At 36.9% G+C, this 19,275-nt stretch overlaps 1 protein-coding gene across 1 annotated transcript; it reads right to left on the bottom strand.

Annotated features, from left to right (window-relative positions):
• Window positions 1-3,591: 3,591 nt before the first annotated feature.
• LOC102911053 (olfactory receptor 4K3-like) lies at window positions 3,592-4,530 on the bottom strand. Its single transcript, XM_006994501.1, has one exon. It carries the CDS (start codon window positions 4,528-4,530, stop codon window positions 3,592-3,594), a length of 939 nt encoding a protein of 312 aa, XP_006994563.1.
• Window positions 4,531-19,275: the final 14,745 nt, after the last annotated feature.

The raw sequence follows: 19,275 nt of genomic DNA, 5'->3' as shown, positions 1-19,275 counted from the left end.
GAGGTCCCATTTTTTTAAAATACATTATTCCCAGCCTTTCCCTCTAAGTTAATGCCTATCCTTGAAGGTACAATGAGTTTCTTGTACACAACAAAATGAAATTTTTTCTCCCTCTTTCTTCTTCTTCTTCTTTTTTTTTTTTGTTTGAGACAGGGTTTCTCTGTGTAGCTTTGCGCCTCTTTCTTCTTAATCTATTATATTTAGCTATTTCTTGTGATTTGGCAATTAGAACATTAATATTTAAAGTTATTATTGCAATGTTTTTATGGATTTCTAACCTTTTTTCTGTTTGTATTATTAGTCCTATTTTACACTCCAGTAATTATATCCTCATTTGTTTTCATATTGTAGCTTTGTGGGCATGCCTATTCCTCATTTCAGTTCAAAGTATTACTTCTTATATTCTCTGTTGGACTAGTTTGATGGACATAAATTCTTTTAGCTTTTTTTAATTTTATTTTTGGCAAATAGTTTTGAGAGACAAAGAACTCTAGGTTAAAATCTGTTTTTGTTTTTTTTTTTGTTTTTTTTTTTTTTTAGAATTTGGAGTACTGTGTTGTTCTAGCTTTTAAAGTTTCCAGTGAGAAGACAGATGTTATTCTGATGGGTTTACCTCTAGGTAGGATTTGTGGATTCTCTCTTGTAGCTTTTAATACCCTTTCTTTGAACTGAATATTTACTGTTTAAACTATTTTATGGCATGGAGAGTTTCTCTTCTGTTCTTTCTTAGCAGTCCATAAGCTTCTTGTATCCATATTCTTTAATTTGGGGAAGTTTTCTTCTATTAGCCTATTGAAGATCTATTCTATGCTATTGACCAGGGATCTTTCTCCTTCTATGACTGTAATTTGTAGATTTGGGCTTTTCATGGTGTCCTAATGTTTCTGCATTTTCCTTGTGTTTTGTGTGTGTGTGTGTGTGTGTGTGTGTGTGTGTGTGTGTGTGTGCAGTTTTATCTTTATTGAGTGGTCAAATTGATCTTTTTTATCTTCAATTTTAATATTCTTTTATTCAATCCATTCTACTTGTAAGATATCCTCCCAAGTTTTCTAACTGTGGTGTTGTTTCAATTCCATCTCAATTTCAAGTTGAGTTATTTTTCATATTTCTCTTTGCTAAATTTATCTTTCAAATCCTAAATTGTCTTTATCATTAAACTTTTCTCTGTGCTTTCTTAGATTTTTTTCTTTTTTCTTTTTTTTAAAGTTTTTTTTTAAGATTTATTAATTTATTATGTATATAGTATTCTGCCTGCATGTGTTCCTGCAGGCCAGAAGAGGGCACCAGATCTCATTACAAGTGGTTGTGAGCCACCATGGGGTTGCTGGGAATTGAACTCAGGACCTCTGGAAGAGCAGTTGGTGCTCTTAACCACTGAGCCATCTCTCCAGCCCACATTCTTAGATTTTAATTAGGAATTTACTCTTCTCTTCTTTAAATTCTTCCATGTGCTTATTTTGATCTCTGTAAACTTGTATTCTTTGATCATATTTATAATTGTTCCTTTAAATCCCATGCCCTAAGATTCTTATGGGTAATTTTCATTCAAGACCTCTTCCATAGGAGTAGTAGTCGTGGAAGGATACTGCCATTGTTTTGACCTTTTGTCTGAGCTTGTGTACTTATTGCATTTGTTTTGTGTCTGATATGAGAGTCTAGCCTGCTCCTGCTTATAGGTCTTATCTATCTTGCTATGTTGAACAACCAAGAGCAAGATCAAACTAGCTAAAAATTGCAACATGGAGAGAAGAGGAACTTCTCAGTATGATCTCCAGTTGAGCAGTTATTTAAAATAGATAGCCACTGGGGTGGCTACTTGTGGCTTTCCCATTTCCCAGTGGATAACCCAATACTCACATGCACATGGGCAGCACTAAATTGGACTCATTAGGTTACTAAAAAGAGAACATGGATTTAGAAAGGACATGTATTAGAGGAAACCATGGGGGAGTTGGAAGGAGGTAATATGGATGGATATGATTCAGATACAGATACATTATACACATATATGAACCTTTTAAAAATAAAATTTAAGAAAATTGATACTTATTTCATAGCTCAGATCATTGTATAACATATCATTATTTATTACATGTATCTTAGGTAGCAGATGTGTGATAATTTGGTGCAAGTTTTATGCAAGTATAAATTTATCAAATCAGTTCATCTTTGATAAATTGTATCGACTTTTATCAACATTTAAATAGGGTTTTGACTGTTTCAATATATCTTTTCCTATATGTGATTACTTATTGTGATTCTATCAAAAGAGTCACATATTTAAAACTTTGTGGTTTAGAACATGCTGAAATATGTAGTTTAGAAATTGCTGTATTATAATTAATTGAACTACTTTTTCTATGTGAAATGATCTTTTATTCTGTCTAGTAATATTCTTCCATCTGAAACTTACTTTGACTAATATTAAAGTGATTGCTGAAGTTTCTCTTGATGTATGTTACTATCACATATATTTTTCATTTTTTTGACTTGGAACCCTTGCTGGACACTGCCCATGCAGCCAAGAACCTAAGACTAGACAGACCAATGATCTAATGGAAAACTAAATACTTGCATTCTACTAAAAGAATATAGTGATAAAATGACTCCTAATGAAATGCTATATTCACAGATCAGTGTCTTGCTCAGCTATCAGTGTCTTGCTCATCAGAAAATCTTCTTTCTTCAGCAGATTGGAACTAATCTGAGGCCCACAAGTGAACAATGTGCAAAGAATGTGAAACCTTGGAATACTCAATCCTAAATGGAATGTCTCCATCTAATCTCTCCCTTCATGGCTCAGAGAAGTATGGAGAAGAGGAGGCATAAAGAGTGTGGGAGTCAGTTGGGATAGAAGACACAGAGAAACAAGGATATATATATATATATATATATATATATATATATATATATATATATATATATATTTTAGGACTAATGTGTATGTGGAAAAACCATAGTTCATGATTTTATTGAAATAATAAACAGTAATTTGAGGGACAACTTTAGTTATTAAATCTCAGATAAATGAGAAAGCATTATATTTTTTATATTACCATTTCATTTTTATTAAGGTAATAAAATCAACACCAAATAATGTCCACTTGTATATCTTGTGCAGTTTATAATTTTTGTTTCATCCTTCCACAATTTTCTTATTCCCCTTTTAGTGCTTTTGGAGAAAGTTGGAATAACATAAAGGTTGTGATGTTGACTTTTTACAAATGAATGAATAAAATGTTTGTGGGGTATGGTAAGGTAAAGAATAAATTTTTCATATTGTTAGAGCATTCTTTAGGTGACTTTTACAAAATGGTAGTATGAGTTTTACAAATACATTTAGGTTCTCCATATTACTAAAGATATATAAGAGCCAATTCACTAATTTTCTCAGGATGAAGGATCAGTTTTTAAAATTTGTCAGAAATAATTTAGTGTTCTATATAATTAAAATGTTCAGTCTACAGAATTATATTTCTATTACATATCAAAATACTAAAATTAATTGTACATATAAATACCGAAATTTGTAACCTCTCCAAATTTTATTGAAATGTCAATTAAAAATATTTATTGTGAATTTTCTGGGTTTTAAGTATTTACCTTTTGACTCTTGAAATATTTTTTAAATCTCTTCAGAGCATTTTTTATTTCTTTGTTTCTTAGTGTATAAATGGCTGGATTTAGGAGAGGTGTAACAACAGAGTAAAACACAGCAAGAAATTTGTCTAACCAGGTGATACTGAGGGGCCACACATAGATAAAGATGCAGGGCAAAAAAAGGAGCATCACCACTGTGATGTGGGCAGTGCATGTAGATAGGGCCTTAGATGCACCAGCTTTAGAGCTCTGGCGAACAGTGATAAGGATATATGTGTAGGAAATGAGCAAGAGAATGAAGCAGGTTACAACCACAATCCCACAATCAGCATTCATTAAAATATCCAAATCATGGGAATCTGTGCAGGATAACTTGATTACGAGTGGCATGTCACAGAAGAAGCTGTCAATTTCCAAGGGACCACATAGAGGCAGCTGTAGAACTGCCACAAGCTGACTCATGGCATGCACAAAGCCAATGGTCCAGGAAGTCAACACCAACTTAGTGCATCTTTTTAGGTTCATAATGGTGAAGTAGTGGAGTGGTTTGCAGATGGCCACATAGCGGTCATAAGCCATTACCAGCAACAGTACCATCTCTCCTGCAGCAATGCAATGGGCAAAGAAGACCTGGGACATGCAGCCTGCAAAGGAAATGGTTTTGTGTTCCCTGAGAAAGTCTGATATCATCTTAGGTGTGGTGACTGAGGAAAGCCATATATCAACAAAGGACAGGTTGGCCAGTAAGAAGTACATGGGAGAGTGGAGATGGTCATCAGTGGTTATTAAGATCATGATGGTAATATTTCCCAACACAATGAGCAGATAAAGTATCAAAAATATCACAAAGAGCAAAACCTGAAGATTCTGTGATTGGGTAAGTCCCCAAAGCACAAATTCTGATCCAAAGGACTGATTACCTCCATCCATTTTATTCTCAGAAACAACCTGCAGAAAAGGAAAGATTATCAGAGGGATGTGCAAGAAGGACTAGATTGTTGAATTTGACAGTCACACTGGTACTTAACATCTATACATCAAATAAACGTAAAGAGAAATCAAATAAATGTAAAAAGAAGAATTTGAATGGAATTGCTATCCAAAGTAAAAGCTCATGAACCATGATTAACTTTAGTAAAAGCAGAGCATAGAGTAAATTTAAAGGAACAATGTTTCAGAAATTTTCTCTGTATGTCAGGAGTGAGGAATACAGGTCAGCAAGCTAAGAGGCTACACATAATTATATTTTCCCTTTGAGGGAGATTTTACCCACTAGTTCAGTTTAAACAAGATATGAATGTGGAGTCAACAGTCATCCCACTACTCTATAAAAATTAATTCATAGTCTCAGGGAAATGGCGATGAATTACACTGAATTTCAATGCATAAGAAGTTCTAGAGTCTTACTTTTTTAAAATCACTACAGATAGTGATTCTTTTAGTATATAATGAAGTTTTTCTTATAATACTTCATAATATTAAATTTTTATCTTACTCCTCTGAAGGAAATGTTATGATAATCATTATGTGAGAACCTATAGAACACTTGATGCTTGAGTACATGATGACTGGGATGTGAACATCATGTTTATACTTAACATAAATTAAAATGTATTGGGGAATTTATTTGGTAAACTAGACTCACTAGCAAAAATGTCATTGTGGGTGAATGTGGAAATGGATTAGCCAAACTGGAGGACAATTCAGATTCTACCTTGAACTTTACATATGGTTTAAGCCTATAATTAGAAAGTATTTATTTAAAATCATATCAATAAATAGTAATGAATCACTAAACTGTGCAGTACTAGTGCCTTTTATTATAAACGATGTATTCATCTACTATCTATCTGTCTGTCTGTCTATCTTCATCACTATCATCTATCATCATTATCATCTATCTACCTTCAGTTTGTATCATATATCTGATCACTTGTGTTACTTGAAAGATGAGAATATATACATGTAAATAAAGTGGGTCTTTGACTGTTAGTCTTGTATTAATGTGAAGTCAAACATCCAGGGAGAACTAATTATGTACATCCAAAGATAACAGTGTCCATACTGACAGGTAATATTGACAATAATCAAACTTCATGGGAGAGAAAATTTGTAAATGTTCTCTCTTCCTTCATAAGTTTGAATCTGAATTGTCCTCCTGTTTGGCTAATCCATTTCGGCATTTACCTGCATTGACATTTTTCTAGTGAGTCTAATTGACCAAATAAATTCCCTAATACATTTTAATTTATATTACATATGAACACAAGTTCACATTCCAGTCATCATGTACTCAATTCTTACATATGTATCCTTTGAAATCCCTAGGGTGGGAGTGGTGAAGTTGACCACAGAGAAGCCTCCCACCATCATGTGTTATTTTACCTTCTCCTTTACTGAGGAGCAAAGGAAGAAAATCAGGTGAAACACTTGTTATAGAAAAGATGCATATTAGATAATTTGAAAAGAAATCTGTTTTCTATTAAAGAAAAGTTCATCAGTTTTCTGAGGAAAATACTTCAATATTGTACCAAACATGTTTGTGGTCTTTGTAAAGGATGAATAATCTGAGTCCCCCTTTAACTTATTTTCCCATCAGTGTGAAATTTACAGTGTTTTAAAGATACAATTTTGTACCTTGTTGAATAATTTATGACAACAATAGTCAAGGTAGGGATGTTGAGTGCTTGAGAAACAATTTCAGATTGGGCGGACTGGGCATTGGAGTCGGGTTGGGGTGGAACATAGGGGAAGAATAATGAAAGAGATGTCTTGGTGAGGGGTGGCACTTTGGGATTAGGGAGAAACCTGTTTGGTGCCAGGGAAACTCCCAGAAATCCACAAGGATGATCTGAGCTAAGAGTCCTAGTAATAGTAGAGAGAGTGTCTGAACTGGCCATCTACTGTAATCAGATTGGTGAATACCCTAATTGTCATCACACAGCCTTTATCCAGTAACTGATGGAAGCAGATTCAAAGATCCTCAGTCAAGCACTGGGCCAGCCTCAGGGAGTCCTGTGGAAGAAAGGGAGGAGGGAGTGTATAAGCCAGGGGGGATCAAAGTCATGACTGGGGAACCCACAGAGACAGCTGACCTGAGCTCCTTTGGGAGATCATGGACTCTGGGCCAACAGTTAGGGAGCCTGCATGGATTGATCTAGACCCTCTGCATGTGTGTGGCTGTTGTGTAAGCTTGATCTGTCTGTGAAGCTCCTAGCAGTGAAATCAGAGCCTGTTTTTGGCTCTTATCTGGCTTTTGGAACCTCTTCCCCATGCTCATTGCCTAGCCCAGCCCTGATACAGGGGTAGGAGCTTGGTTTTGCATCAACTTCAGTGCCATGCTCGGTTCATGCCCATGGGAGGCTTTGCCCTTTCTGAATGGAGACAGAGGACGAGTGTATGGGGAGGGCGATAGATGGGAGGCTGGAGGGTGGAAAGCAAGAGGAGAGGAGGAAGGGAAAACTGTGGTCGGTATATAAAATAATTGGAGAAAAATAATTAAAAAAAGATGAATATGTAAATTTTCATGAAATGTTTGAGCAATAAAACTTTAACATTTTAAAAATAAGCCTTATTCAAATTATTGTGAAATTGTTATATCACTTTATTAACACTAATCTACATTTAAGAGATTTAATAGCACAGTTTTTTGTTTTTTGTTTTTTGTTTTTGTTTTTGTTTTAAATTAGCCAGACCCAGTCAAATCTCTCTTCAGTGCATGTTGACATTATAACCCTGTCCCAAACATTTTTCTATTTCATTTCTTTACCTATAAAAGTAGGATAATTAATTCAATAGTGTTTTTTGAAGATGTTAAGAAAATTATACACAGAAAACCCTTAAGTGTTTTAACATTTTAGTATGTTGATAAATTTTTATTTTTTTGTAGCTAGAGTTTTCCTGGTCCTGCCTGGTCCACGGTCAGGACAAATCTCTCTTACTCGCCAGTCCCGCAGCTGCTCAGACCCAACCAGGTAAACACACAGAAACTTATATTACTTAAACTGTTTGGCCTAATGGCTCAGGCTTCTAGCTAGCTGTTCTTATATCTTTTTTTAATTACATTTATTATTATTATTATTTATTTAATTTTATTTTATTTTACAATACCATTCAGTTCTACATAACAGCCACAGATTCCCTTGTTCTCCCCCTTCCTGCCCCCTTCCATTCCTCCCAGCCCACCCCCCATTCCCACCTCATCCAGGGCAAAGTCTCCCCTGAGGACTGAGATCGACCTGGTAGACTCAGTCCAGGCAGGTCCAGTCCCCTCCTCCCAGATTAAATTAACCCATTTCTATAAATCTATACCTTGCCACATGGCTTGTGGCTTACCAGTATCTTACATGTTGGTGTTAACTGGCAGCATCTCCTCACTCAGCCTTCCTGTTCCCAGAATTCTCTTCTCTGCTTGTCCTGCCTAGCCTATACTTCCTGCCTGGCTACTGGCCAATCAGCACTTTATTCATACAGAGCGATATCCACAGCACTATTTCTTTTCTTTATTCTTTATAGTATACATTTAAGCAATATTGTGTTCAAAGTTATGGTTTTTGTACTCTTCAGCTGAATTCTGTGTAAGTAATAGATATTTATTCTCTCTCCCTGTATGTGTGTTTTAAACACTTTTCTTTAAAATGCCTTGTCTAGGTTGATATTCACCTACTGAGTAACCATGGATATATAGACACAAATGACATATTAAAGGACTGGCTCTTTTTCAGGAATGTAACAGCTATCTCACTCTTTATGTCTTCGTCCCAGAAGCACAACATAGAAATTTCCATGAAAACATCTTTAGAATTCTTACTGCCAATATGGTTGGGATTCTTCTAGAAAATGTTAATATTGGTTTTAGGTTTAATAATACTGACTTCTTTTGTAGAGGACCTGGGTTCAGTCTTCAACACCCACATGATGGTTCACAATTGTCTGTAACTGTAACTGTCTGTAACTTCCAGGAGGATCTGATGTATTCTTCTTCCATACACACAATACACAGAATTATGTAGGCAAAACACCCATATATATATAAAAAGATTTTAAAAAATATATTCATTCTTTTGTGGGGTTAGTGTTCTTCCAGAAAAGTTTATATGCTATAAAACTCTACAATATTCTCAACATTTGTACTTTTGTGAGCAATATGCATATATTCATGCTTAGATAAGGCACCAGATTCTGTGTGGTGTACTCTGATGTGGTAAGAAGGACATTCTAGGAGTTCATTAATGTATTTACATTTCTCATGTTCCTTTTCATTTTATTTCTGCAATACCCAAGTGTAATGTTATTTCTCACTAGATTGGTAACCCTTTTTACATCTCACTCTATGCTGAAAGTTATCCTACATGCTAAACATATCTGATGTAAGAAGACACTATCCTATTAGATGGTAGAGGACTGTGAAGAAGAGCAGCTGGATGCTGCTCCTATGGTACATCAGGTACATAACAATGAGCTAATGCAGACTTAAGCACATTTCTGAGGCCATGCTTCTTTCTTGTGTGTGAACTGATGATAATCCACAGAATCTAGATGGAGATGTTGTGAAGCCCATGTATTATTTTCTAAAATGTAACAAAGCAAAGAAATAATTCTCATTCCCAATCCTAGTGGATGTTGGTAAAACAGATGCACAGATATATTTTCAGAATTGTCTTAGAGAAGAGAATCAGGGAGATCAGATAGCTTACCAGACTCAATATTTCCTTGTAGATTAGATTTTCTTCCTTTCTGATGTGCACCTGTGAAGATATCCATGTTGTTTAATGATACTATGATCATTGTCCTTTGGCCTGGCTTTTATTCACTACCTGAATTTGTCCCAAGGCTAAACTCATCTAGCCTACATTCTGAGCAAAAGAGAATAAGTAATTATATCTGTGTTCTCTTGGGGATTTATATGTTTGAGTGATACCAAGTGCTGCATATTTATTAAATATAACAGAGATACAAGCAAAAAGTATAAATAGGTCCAGAATTTAAAATTAGTGAAGTAGTATAATTTTTTCCCTTGGCCAATAAATGCCACAGTGATAACTTATTCATATTTGATCTGTTATTCTATGTATCCAAATTTCATAACAATTTTGTCCCCAGGTCTAAGGGAAACCATGTGTTGTATAGTCTACATGATCATAACAAAGTGGTCATTTAATACATGATGAAGTTGTCTCAATCAGATAGGAAATGCTAATCATATAGAAATTGTATTTCAGTATGTTCTCTGATCATTTGTTATATTGGAGGGTATGAACTTGATTTTTCAAATTATTAAAACTTCAGGAAGTTTTAAAAAGAAGACATTGATGTGAGTTTCAAACACATTCAAACAGCATGCTGAGGTTAGTGGCCTGGTTGCCATCTGGGGCCATGGTTGATGTCCAGGCCTGAACTGCTGCCACAGCCACGGTCTGTGTTGTTGTCTGTGGCTCCTGTTTCCACCAAAGGCCAAGATGATAGGGCTGCACAGAGTTGGACTTGACCCTCACTGGCTGAAACACTAGGCATAACTGGCCCAGCCCCTCAACTGGGCAGCAGGACAGAGCTCAAGCTGTTGGCAGGGGGCTTGGGCGATCTGACCCTGGGGGCATGAGAGTGGAAGAACTGGTCCTTTTTCCCTCCTTTGCCATGTGGTGGTGTGGTTGAGGGAATGATGCTCTTTCTCCTGCCCCCCACCAACTGTAGCATTCAGGGGAGTGCTGTACCTTGCCTGGGCAGTACAGTGGAGCTGATCCTGTTGACACATGGCACAGGTGTGGGTGAGCAGACTCAGAGGACATGTGGGAGATCTGGTTCTCATCTGCCATATGGTGGCATGAGTGAGGGAGAGATCTTTCCCGCTCCCTCCCACCATGCGAGCAAGAGAGCTGGCCCTGCCTCTCACCAGAAGCAAGACCCTGGAGAGTGACCCCCATACTTCACCTGGGCAACACAGTAGAGCTGGCCTGGTGGTGTAGTAGGTATGAATGAGTTGGCCCAGAGGATATGAGAGCAGGAGAACTGGCCCCACCCCCTTGTTGCTTACTGGATAAGGTGAGCTAGCTGGGGTGGTGCTGGAGAGCTCACCTGGATGGTGAGGATGAGGGAGAGCTGGTGTGCTAATTGATCCAGTAACCAGCCAGGCCTATAAGTTGGCCCATCTCAACATCTACCTCACATATGATCTACTGTAGCATATGAAAGGGCCAGTCTTCCAGACCCAAAGTAGTAGGATCTCTATGACACAGGACAATCACAGGATATCCAAGAGGAGTCCCATGGAGGGCACAGCATTGATAGTGTAGCAGAAGCCAGAGGCACAAACCAGACCAATTTCGTTTCAATGAACACTTGTAAGTAAAGATGTATGGACTAAAGGGTATACTGTGTGACTCCTTGTGTCACCCTACAGCCTCCACAATGAGATCTTTCTTTTATTTCTTTATTTCTCTATTTTATTTTGTTTTATCTTGGGAGGAAGGAGATTGCAAAGGCAGAAGGCAGATGTGAAGGGAGAGGGAGATGAGTGGGATCCAGATGCTTTAAATGAAATCCACAAAGAATCAAAAAAAAAAAAAAGAAAAAAGGAAAATTAGAGGAAATTTTTATTTTAACTATATATCCATATATAAACTCTGTGTGTATATGTAATTTTATATGTATATGTTATATTTTTTAAAATGGCAGGAAAGAGTCACACCATGCAACAGGGCCCACATGGGAGGTTTATTGAGGGGAGAGGAGAGAAGGGGCAGAGAAGAGGGCAGAGATCAGTTCCTGGGGATGAGAGCAAAGGAAGAGAAAGAGATGCAAGGTGGGCAAGGCCTGCCTTTTGTAAGGAAACACAGCAAATGCACACAGGGAGTGCTCTTAGTGGCTGTATCTGAAGATGTATCCTGTCAGGACCCTAAGGGCAGGTCAATCTAGATGTCTAAATGCTAACACCTTATATATAAAATACATATAGTGTAGACAAATTTCTAAACAGTCTTATTAAATAAGAAACATGGAGCCAAATACAGGAATAAAAGCCACAGAGATCAGAGAAATAGTGAGAACCACCAGCTAACCTTAGCTAACCATGCCGCTGTAGCTTCCCAAGAGAACCAGCTTTTTCCTCTCTAACCTGGGCCCTTATTGCCTTGCTGTCCTGCCTTCTCATTGGTTCTTAGCACAGCCACCTCACTTCCTCGTCACTGCCTGTCTATACAGACCTCCAGGTCTTTATGGTTGGTACTGGGATTAAAGGCATGTGTCACCATGCTTGGCAGTGTCCTTGAATGCACAGAGACTCTGCCTGCCATGTGATCAGATTAAGGGCATGTGCTACCACCACCTGACATTTATTTATGGCTGGCTATCTATGTCCTCTGATCTCCAGGCAAACTTTATTTATTAACATACAAATAAAATATCACCACATTTCCCCCTTTTATTCTAATAAAAATAAAAAAGAATAAAAAACTAATATAAGAAAAACTATATACAATAAGTACAATAACTATATACAATATATACAATCAATAAATATCTCAACAATGTCTAGTCCATTTGCATTTGACAAACTCAGAGAAAATATTTCATTATCTATCTTATTTTATTAAGTCCAAAATGTACGTGATTCACTTTCTATCCTAACTTATATTACTAACAGAGAACTATCTTATAATGTCTTTCAAATTTATACACTTTACACCTCTTTAGTGAGTTTTTTTTCTGAAATTCTCAACAAGGAAAACTATAACTATCTAATCTTTAACTCCCTCAGAGACCCAAGAAGGAAATAATATTACCTAGTAAAACAGGAAGTGCAAACAAGTGGTTTCCCAAAAAAATGTGAGTTGATAGAAATAGCCAGCTGCCTGGACAGTCACCTGAGGTTTCTCCACAATGTTGGGGCATCATCTTTGGCCTACAGGCTTAGCATATCTGACAGACTCATTTGTGAAGTAGGAGGTACACAAGGCCTACAGCTTGACCTCACATTCAGTGTGAGTATTCCATGTACCAGATAAACCTGAATTACAGCAATGTCCTGTCATGATTCAGGATTTTAAATTCTGGAAATTGTTGGTGTTTTTGTAATTTGGCTGTCCATTCTTTTTGGCTTATAGGTGGCTTAATCACGACATTCCATTCTTCTCATCATCCCATTCTTCTGGCTTATGGGTAGCTTCATCTCTTTTATTAAATACCAGTCTATCATCGCAAGTTTAGACTCTGTCAGTCTAGTTATTCTTATAAGAATAACTGTTTCAGCTACTTTTCCACTGCACACCAGAATCCATAGGTCCATTGCCTGTTCAGATGCCTTTGAAGAAAGTGGCACTGAACCATTCCTGAATTGCAAAGCCACTTCAGTGATGGTGCCATGTTGTCCTGGCCTCAGAGGACACCTGTTGCTAAAGCCACAACCTCACTGGTCTTGGCAAAAAACAGTAGTCCTTTGTTTTGTGTCCTGTCTGTCCATTTTGGATAGCATAATGTCAGCAGTTGATTCAAGGGCACTTTGTTGCCCTGTGGCCAACTTTTGATATAATGAAAGTTAACTCCATATGCAGTTTCTTCAGTGCTCATATCTGCTCTGAAGTAGATTGGTGCTGCCAGGAGCTGACATGTCTCATAGTCATAAAAAAAGAAAAAAAAACTAAGTTATTAAAACATTTTTTTTTTTTTTGGTTTTTCGAGATAGGGCTTCTCTGTGTAGTTTTGTGCCTTTCCTAGAACTCACTCTGTAGAACAGGCTGGCCTCAAACTCACAGAAATCCACCTGCTGGAGGGATAGCTCAGCCATTAAAGGCTAGGGTCACAACCAAAAAAATTAAAACATTTTAAAGGAATATTTTGTATGCTGTGAATGTGTTGCTCTGATTGGTTGATAAAAAAAAAAAGACTGATTTGCCAGTAGTCAGGGAGGAAGTATAGGCGGGATAAACAGCCAAGGAGAATTCTGGGAAGTGGAAGGCTGAGTCAGGAGAAATCAGCCCACCATCCAGGGAGCAGCATGTAATGGCATACAGATAAAGCCACAGGACACGTGGTGGCATATAGATTAACAGAAATGGGTTGAGTTTAAGTGTAAGAGCTAGTCAGTAATAAGCCTGAGCTAATGGCCAAGCAGTTTTAATTAATAGAAGCTTCTGAGTGATTATTTTATAAGTGGCTGCAGGTTCCACGGGGCTGGGCAGGACCAGAGAAAACTTCAGCTACAATATAGCTTTATTGTAATAAAGTAGATAACTTCACTTTAAAACATGTAATTTAATTTGTATTGAAAAATGCATTAAAATGTAAAAAATCAGCATAATATAGAAGGTGAAAAATAAAATTTAAGAAAATTAATAATTATTTCATAGCACAGTTCATTGTATAACATATTATTACAGATTTCATGTATTTTAGGAAGTAGAAGTGTGATTTTTGGTGCATGTTTTATGTAATTATAAATTTATCAAATCAGTTCATCTTTGATAAATTGTATCTCCTTATATCAACTATTTTTGTTGGAAGACATTGATGGCTGGTCAGAGGTCACAGCCTCCCCATGGCCTAGTAGCAAAATGGAGTTCCCTCCCTCCAGCAAGGCTTCCTACTCTCTACTTGCCCTTATCTGGAGAATATCCCTGGGTCTAGAGGACTGGCCTTATCTGAAAGCTGTTTCTAAACCAGATGCTTGATTCATCTTTAGCTTGACCCTGGCACAGATCCATGCTGAGAGGACTTGTGCTAGGAGCTCTGCTATAGGACCCTACTGCCACATACCATGCCCTGTGATAGGAGCATGTCACTTAGTGAAAATTAGGGTTTCTCCCCAGGGTCTCTAATTCTATGTATTTCTTATACTCTAGAATAACATTGAACTAATTCACCAAAATCTGTCTCCTAGAGGGCTGTCCTCTGTTCATGCTCATGGGCTACCAAAGCTTTCTGTCTCCTCATCTGCTTCTTTCCCCTCTTGACCTGGTAGCCAACAGGCTGAGGGGGAAAGAGGACCCCACACATTTTGATTGGGTTTTGACTGTTTCATTTATATCTTTGCCTGTGTGTGATTACTTAGTTTTGTAATGCCATCAGAAAACTCATACATTTAAAACTTTGTAGTTTATAACACGCTGATTAAAATTGTTATATTATTATAATTAGTTGACCTACTTTTTCTATATAAATTTTTTTTCCTCTCTAGCAATACTCTTCCATCTGAAACTTACTTTGACTAATATTAAAGTAATTGCTGAAGTTTGTCTTGATGTATGTTACTATCACATACATTTTTCATTTTTTTGACTCAGAACCCCTGCTGGACACTGCCCATGTTGCCAAGAACCTAAGACTAGACAGACCAACAATCTAATAGAAAACCAAATACTTGCATTCTACTGAAAGAATATAGTGATAAAATGACTCCTAAGGACATGCAGTACTCATAGATCAGTGTTTTGCTCAGCCATCACCAAAGAAGCTTCTTCCAGCAGCAGATAGGAACAAATACCGAGGTTGACACTAGACAATGTGCAAAGAGTGAGAAACCTTGGAACACTCAGTCCTAAATGGGATGTCTCCATCTAATTCTGCCCTCATGGCTCTGGGAACTATGGGGAAGAGGAGGCATAAAGATTCTAATAGCCAATTGGGACAGAAGGCTCAAGGAAACAAGGCCTTATACATATAATAGGACTGATGCACATATGGACCCACAGAGACTTTGGCAGCATTCACAGGGCTTGAACAGGTTGAAGCCAGATGGTGTCCCAGAGCTAACAGTGGAAGTTGACATAAGACCCCATCTGTAACCCAGAAGCTATCTCCAATTGATAACCATTCAGAAAGGAAAACTTAATTTTCTCCAGTGGAGTCTCACTAGGTATACAAACATACTTAAGGACAGGCTCCATGCCCAGCAATAGATGGAAAATATAAAACAAACTCAATGGTATTTTTGGAATCTCTCTCTCTCTCTCTCTCTCTTCCTTTTGCTTTGTCTCATAATGCTTTTTCTGAACTTTTTTTTTAACATTACAGGTCTTTTGTAATACATAATGCTTTCTGATTTTGTGTTTTCTATAGGAATTTTGTGTGTGCAAATGTGTGTGCCTCTGTGTCTATATGTGTTCTTTGTGCTTTTTCTTTGGCTCTTTTCTTGTGTATGTGTATTTGTTTTATCCTAATCTGCTTTGTTTTTATTTTATTTGATATTTTTTATTATTACTACAATTATTATTTTTAGATGCTTGTTTTTTTCTAATGGAAAAAGGATGTGGATTTGGTTGGGCAAGGAGGATCTGGGAGAAGTTGGGGGAGGGAAAACCACAATTGGAATATATTTTATGAAAAAATAAGCTATTTTTCAATTACAATCTTTTATAAAATCGAAGACTTCTTTCTCTCTCATTTATGTGATGTGCATCACTATTTAAAATAAACTGGCCAGAAAAGGTTAAATTGTTTGTATTTACTATTATGTCATATCATTTTATATATCCAATTTTATGACACTACTTTGCACCCTTTATTACTGCTGATAGTATGTTTTTCTTTTTTGCCAGAGGCCATAAAAATATACAGCAGATGACAACTGGTACTCATAAGATCAACCCACCAGATAAATAACTCTCTGATGGGGGAAACCTCATCAAGCAAAGCTTACAGGGCAACAGACTATAAATGCTGTTTTGCTTCTGTCTATAATTTTCTTGTATGCTACCATAATTCTCCCTTAAAACAGCCATGGGATTCTTCCCACAGCCCACTGGTTTCATTTATTGGGCATAACCATGTCTATGGATCAACAGAAATATTATTTCTTCTTACTGTATAATTTTGGTGAATAAAATATGCTTTCATAGCCTGGCCTTTATTCCATGGCTTCAAGACAATTACATACAATTAGGTGATTTAAAACCTTGGAGCAAATTCAAAGTAGTCTAGTTGCCTCTACAAATAAATTACACAAGAAGAAATTCCTAGGTGTCTAGTTGTTGAACCAAGGTCAGGCATAAAGCAACTTTGATGGCAGTTGCCCACTTTGCTAAACTCTGGCTGATAACATTAAAGACAACTTCCTACATAAATTCCTCAGCAACTAACTCTGCACAAATTCTTAATCTCAGCTCTGTGATACAAGACTCAAGGTTCAGCCAACTAACTGTTTATTGTTTAGGTCCTGAAATTTATATGGTGACAGAATAGCAATTAATCAATTAACCAAGTCCGGAGAGAAACAGCTTTATGCCTAGCTAAACCTTGGGAAAAGCTTTCGTAATTAGCCAGGGCTACAGAGGATAATCTAAATTCTTAGCTTTGAATAAAAAGTTACAAGTTTCCTTCCTTATGATCTGGAGTTGCATGAAGGATAGGAGAAAATATTTTTAAGTTAGGGAAAATGTCACTCTCCATCAGGAGGTACTGAAGCACTTGGCATTACATGCCTCCCATCTTTGCTTTACAGCCTAGTCACTAGGGAGCTTGACTGATAGTTGAGCATTGCCATGGTTATTCATTCCCAGCCATACCAGCTGCCTAGTCAGCACAACATTCCAAGTCCAAGAGAAAACATGTGATTTCACATGTGTTATCAGAATGGCTCTGATTCTTATTGCTTACTCAAAAAATGTAATGTGACCCTCAAAATGTAATCCATATATTGTCTTGAGCTTTCAGTTGGGAATGTGTGTGTGTGTGTGTGTGTGTGTGTGTGTGTGTGTGTGTAAAACTATGTAAAGGCAAACAAAGGCGAAGTGATTTTAAGATACAGTAATAAAGAAAGTTACCATCAGAACAGGTGTGCTCCTTTCCTACCCATCAGACAGAAAAAGTTTAGTTCTAGCTGACATTGCGGATTTGTTTTCTTTTTTTGCATACCTTGGGTGCAGTCTTGGAATTGGTACTCTAAAGACTGCAACATTTTTGGTTGTGATCCTAGCCTTTAATGGTGGATCTATCTCTCCAGTCCCTTAGAATATATTTTGAAGTCAGGAAATATCCCATATCTCTTTTTAACATTCATGAATTATAAGTGATAATATTGCTTAAAGTGCATATTTTTCAAAGATATTTCCAGAATTCTCTCTGTCAAATTTACAGTCATTTTTTCATACAACATAAACTTGGCATCATGATTTGAGCTTATAATTTCCTGTAGATTACTCAGTCCATTGACAGGCATATATATGAATCTGATGATTATTAGTATTTCTAAGTGTCATACGTCTCCTCTTCCCTTTGAGTTGTATATACTTGATTCTCTTCACTTTTTGCAGCTGAGAGCCTGTTAATTTTATCTTTGAAAATTCAGATCTTAGTTTTCATGCCACTTTATGTTTGCTTGCTGCAAAGTAGACATTACACTACTGGTGGGAATGTAAATTAGTAGAACTATTATGGAAATCAATATGCAGGTTTTGCAAACATTAAAAATGGAGCTAATATGTAACCCAGCTTATAATGTATATATCTGAAGTTTTTGAAATTAAGGTGTTGAAGAAATATCTTCATAGGTATTTTTTAATATTACTTCTCATAGTTAAGTTGTCAATTCAATTGTCCATGAATAAGTGCATAAAGCTCAAGGTGGTTGATAATATTGAGGAAACTTTTCTCCAAATACAGCAGGGCTGATACAATAGGAACTCACAGCAATTGTTACAGCATACATGAAGCCTGTATAAGCTCCATCCAGAGGTGGGAAGGTGGGCACAAAATCCCATTGCTCCCTGAGGAGTTACTGGCATTTGATAGCAGGGGGATAGGACTGTTATTTTCCTTTAGTGATATGATCTCTGGTAGGCCCACCACACATTGAGGCAGTCCTTATTCCCAAGAATACCTGGGCAGTGCAAACTGGTTTCAATGGAGAAAGAGAGGAAAAAAGCTGTTGGGTGGTGGTGGTGCATGCCTTTAATCCCAGCACTAGGGAGGCAGAGCCAGGTGGATCTCTGTGAGTTCAAGGCCAGCCTGGTCTACAGAGTGAGATCCAGGACAGGCACCAAAGCTACACAGAGAAACCCTGTCTCAAAAAAACCAAGAGAGAGAGAGAGAGGGAGAGAGAGAGAGAGAGAGAGAGAGAGAGAGAGAGAGAGAGAGGAAAAAAGCAATATCAAAGATGGGTAGGAAGGGATGGGAGGGAGACAAATTGGGGGAAGTTAATTATGTTAAAATTTTGAAAAAGAAATTAAATTGTTATAAATAACTTCAACTTATATTCACCATAATATTAAGCACAGAAGTACTTAAAAAATAAGGTAGAGAATAACATAGGGAGAAACACTACATTGACGTCTATCTAGCTTACAGATGCACATGCTTGTAACATGTGCACATATGCATACACCACACAAAAATACAAAATAGGAAACATCATGGATTAAGGAACTAGTTCAGTGTCTATGATGTCATGATATTTCTTCATAGTTGAATGGGTTTATCAACACTCCTTAAATTTTACATTTTAAATTTCATTTTTCTTATCTATTACATAAAATAGATATTTTATTTGTTTATTGTTTAGAAGGAAGAGTTTATTTGGACTCATTGTTCTAGAAAAATAAGAATTTTTAAAGGCAGGAAACATGACTACAAGTGACAGAAGCAGGAAGCAGAGAGCCTGGTTCTTTAAAAACAGCATGAAGCCAAGAGAGAGAACTTGGAGTGGCTCCAAGTTTTAACTCTTAAACCCACTCTAAGTGACATATGTCC

The sequence above is a fragment of the Peromyscus maniculatus genome, chromosome 4 (assembly GCF_049852395.1).
Source record: "Peromyscus maniculatus bairdii isolate BWxNUB_F1_BW_parent chromosome 4, HU_Pman_BW_mat_3.1, whole genome shotgun sequence".
NCBI lineage: Eukaryota > Metazoa > Chordata > Mammalia > Rodentia > Cricetidae > Peromyscus > Peromyscus maniculatus.
Note: the sequence above shows the minus strand (reverse complement) of the source record. Positions and strands in the feature narration are given on the sequence as shown.

Excerpts from the sequence above, each read along its gene's own strand:
- LOC102911053 (XM_006994501.1), bottom strand. The coding sequence starts at position 4,530 with ATGGATGGAGGTAATCAGTCCTTTGGATCAGAATTTGTGCTTTGGGGA.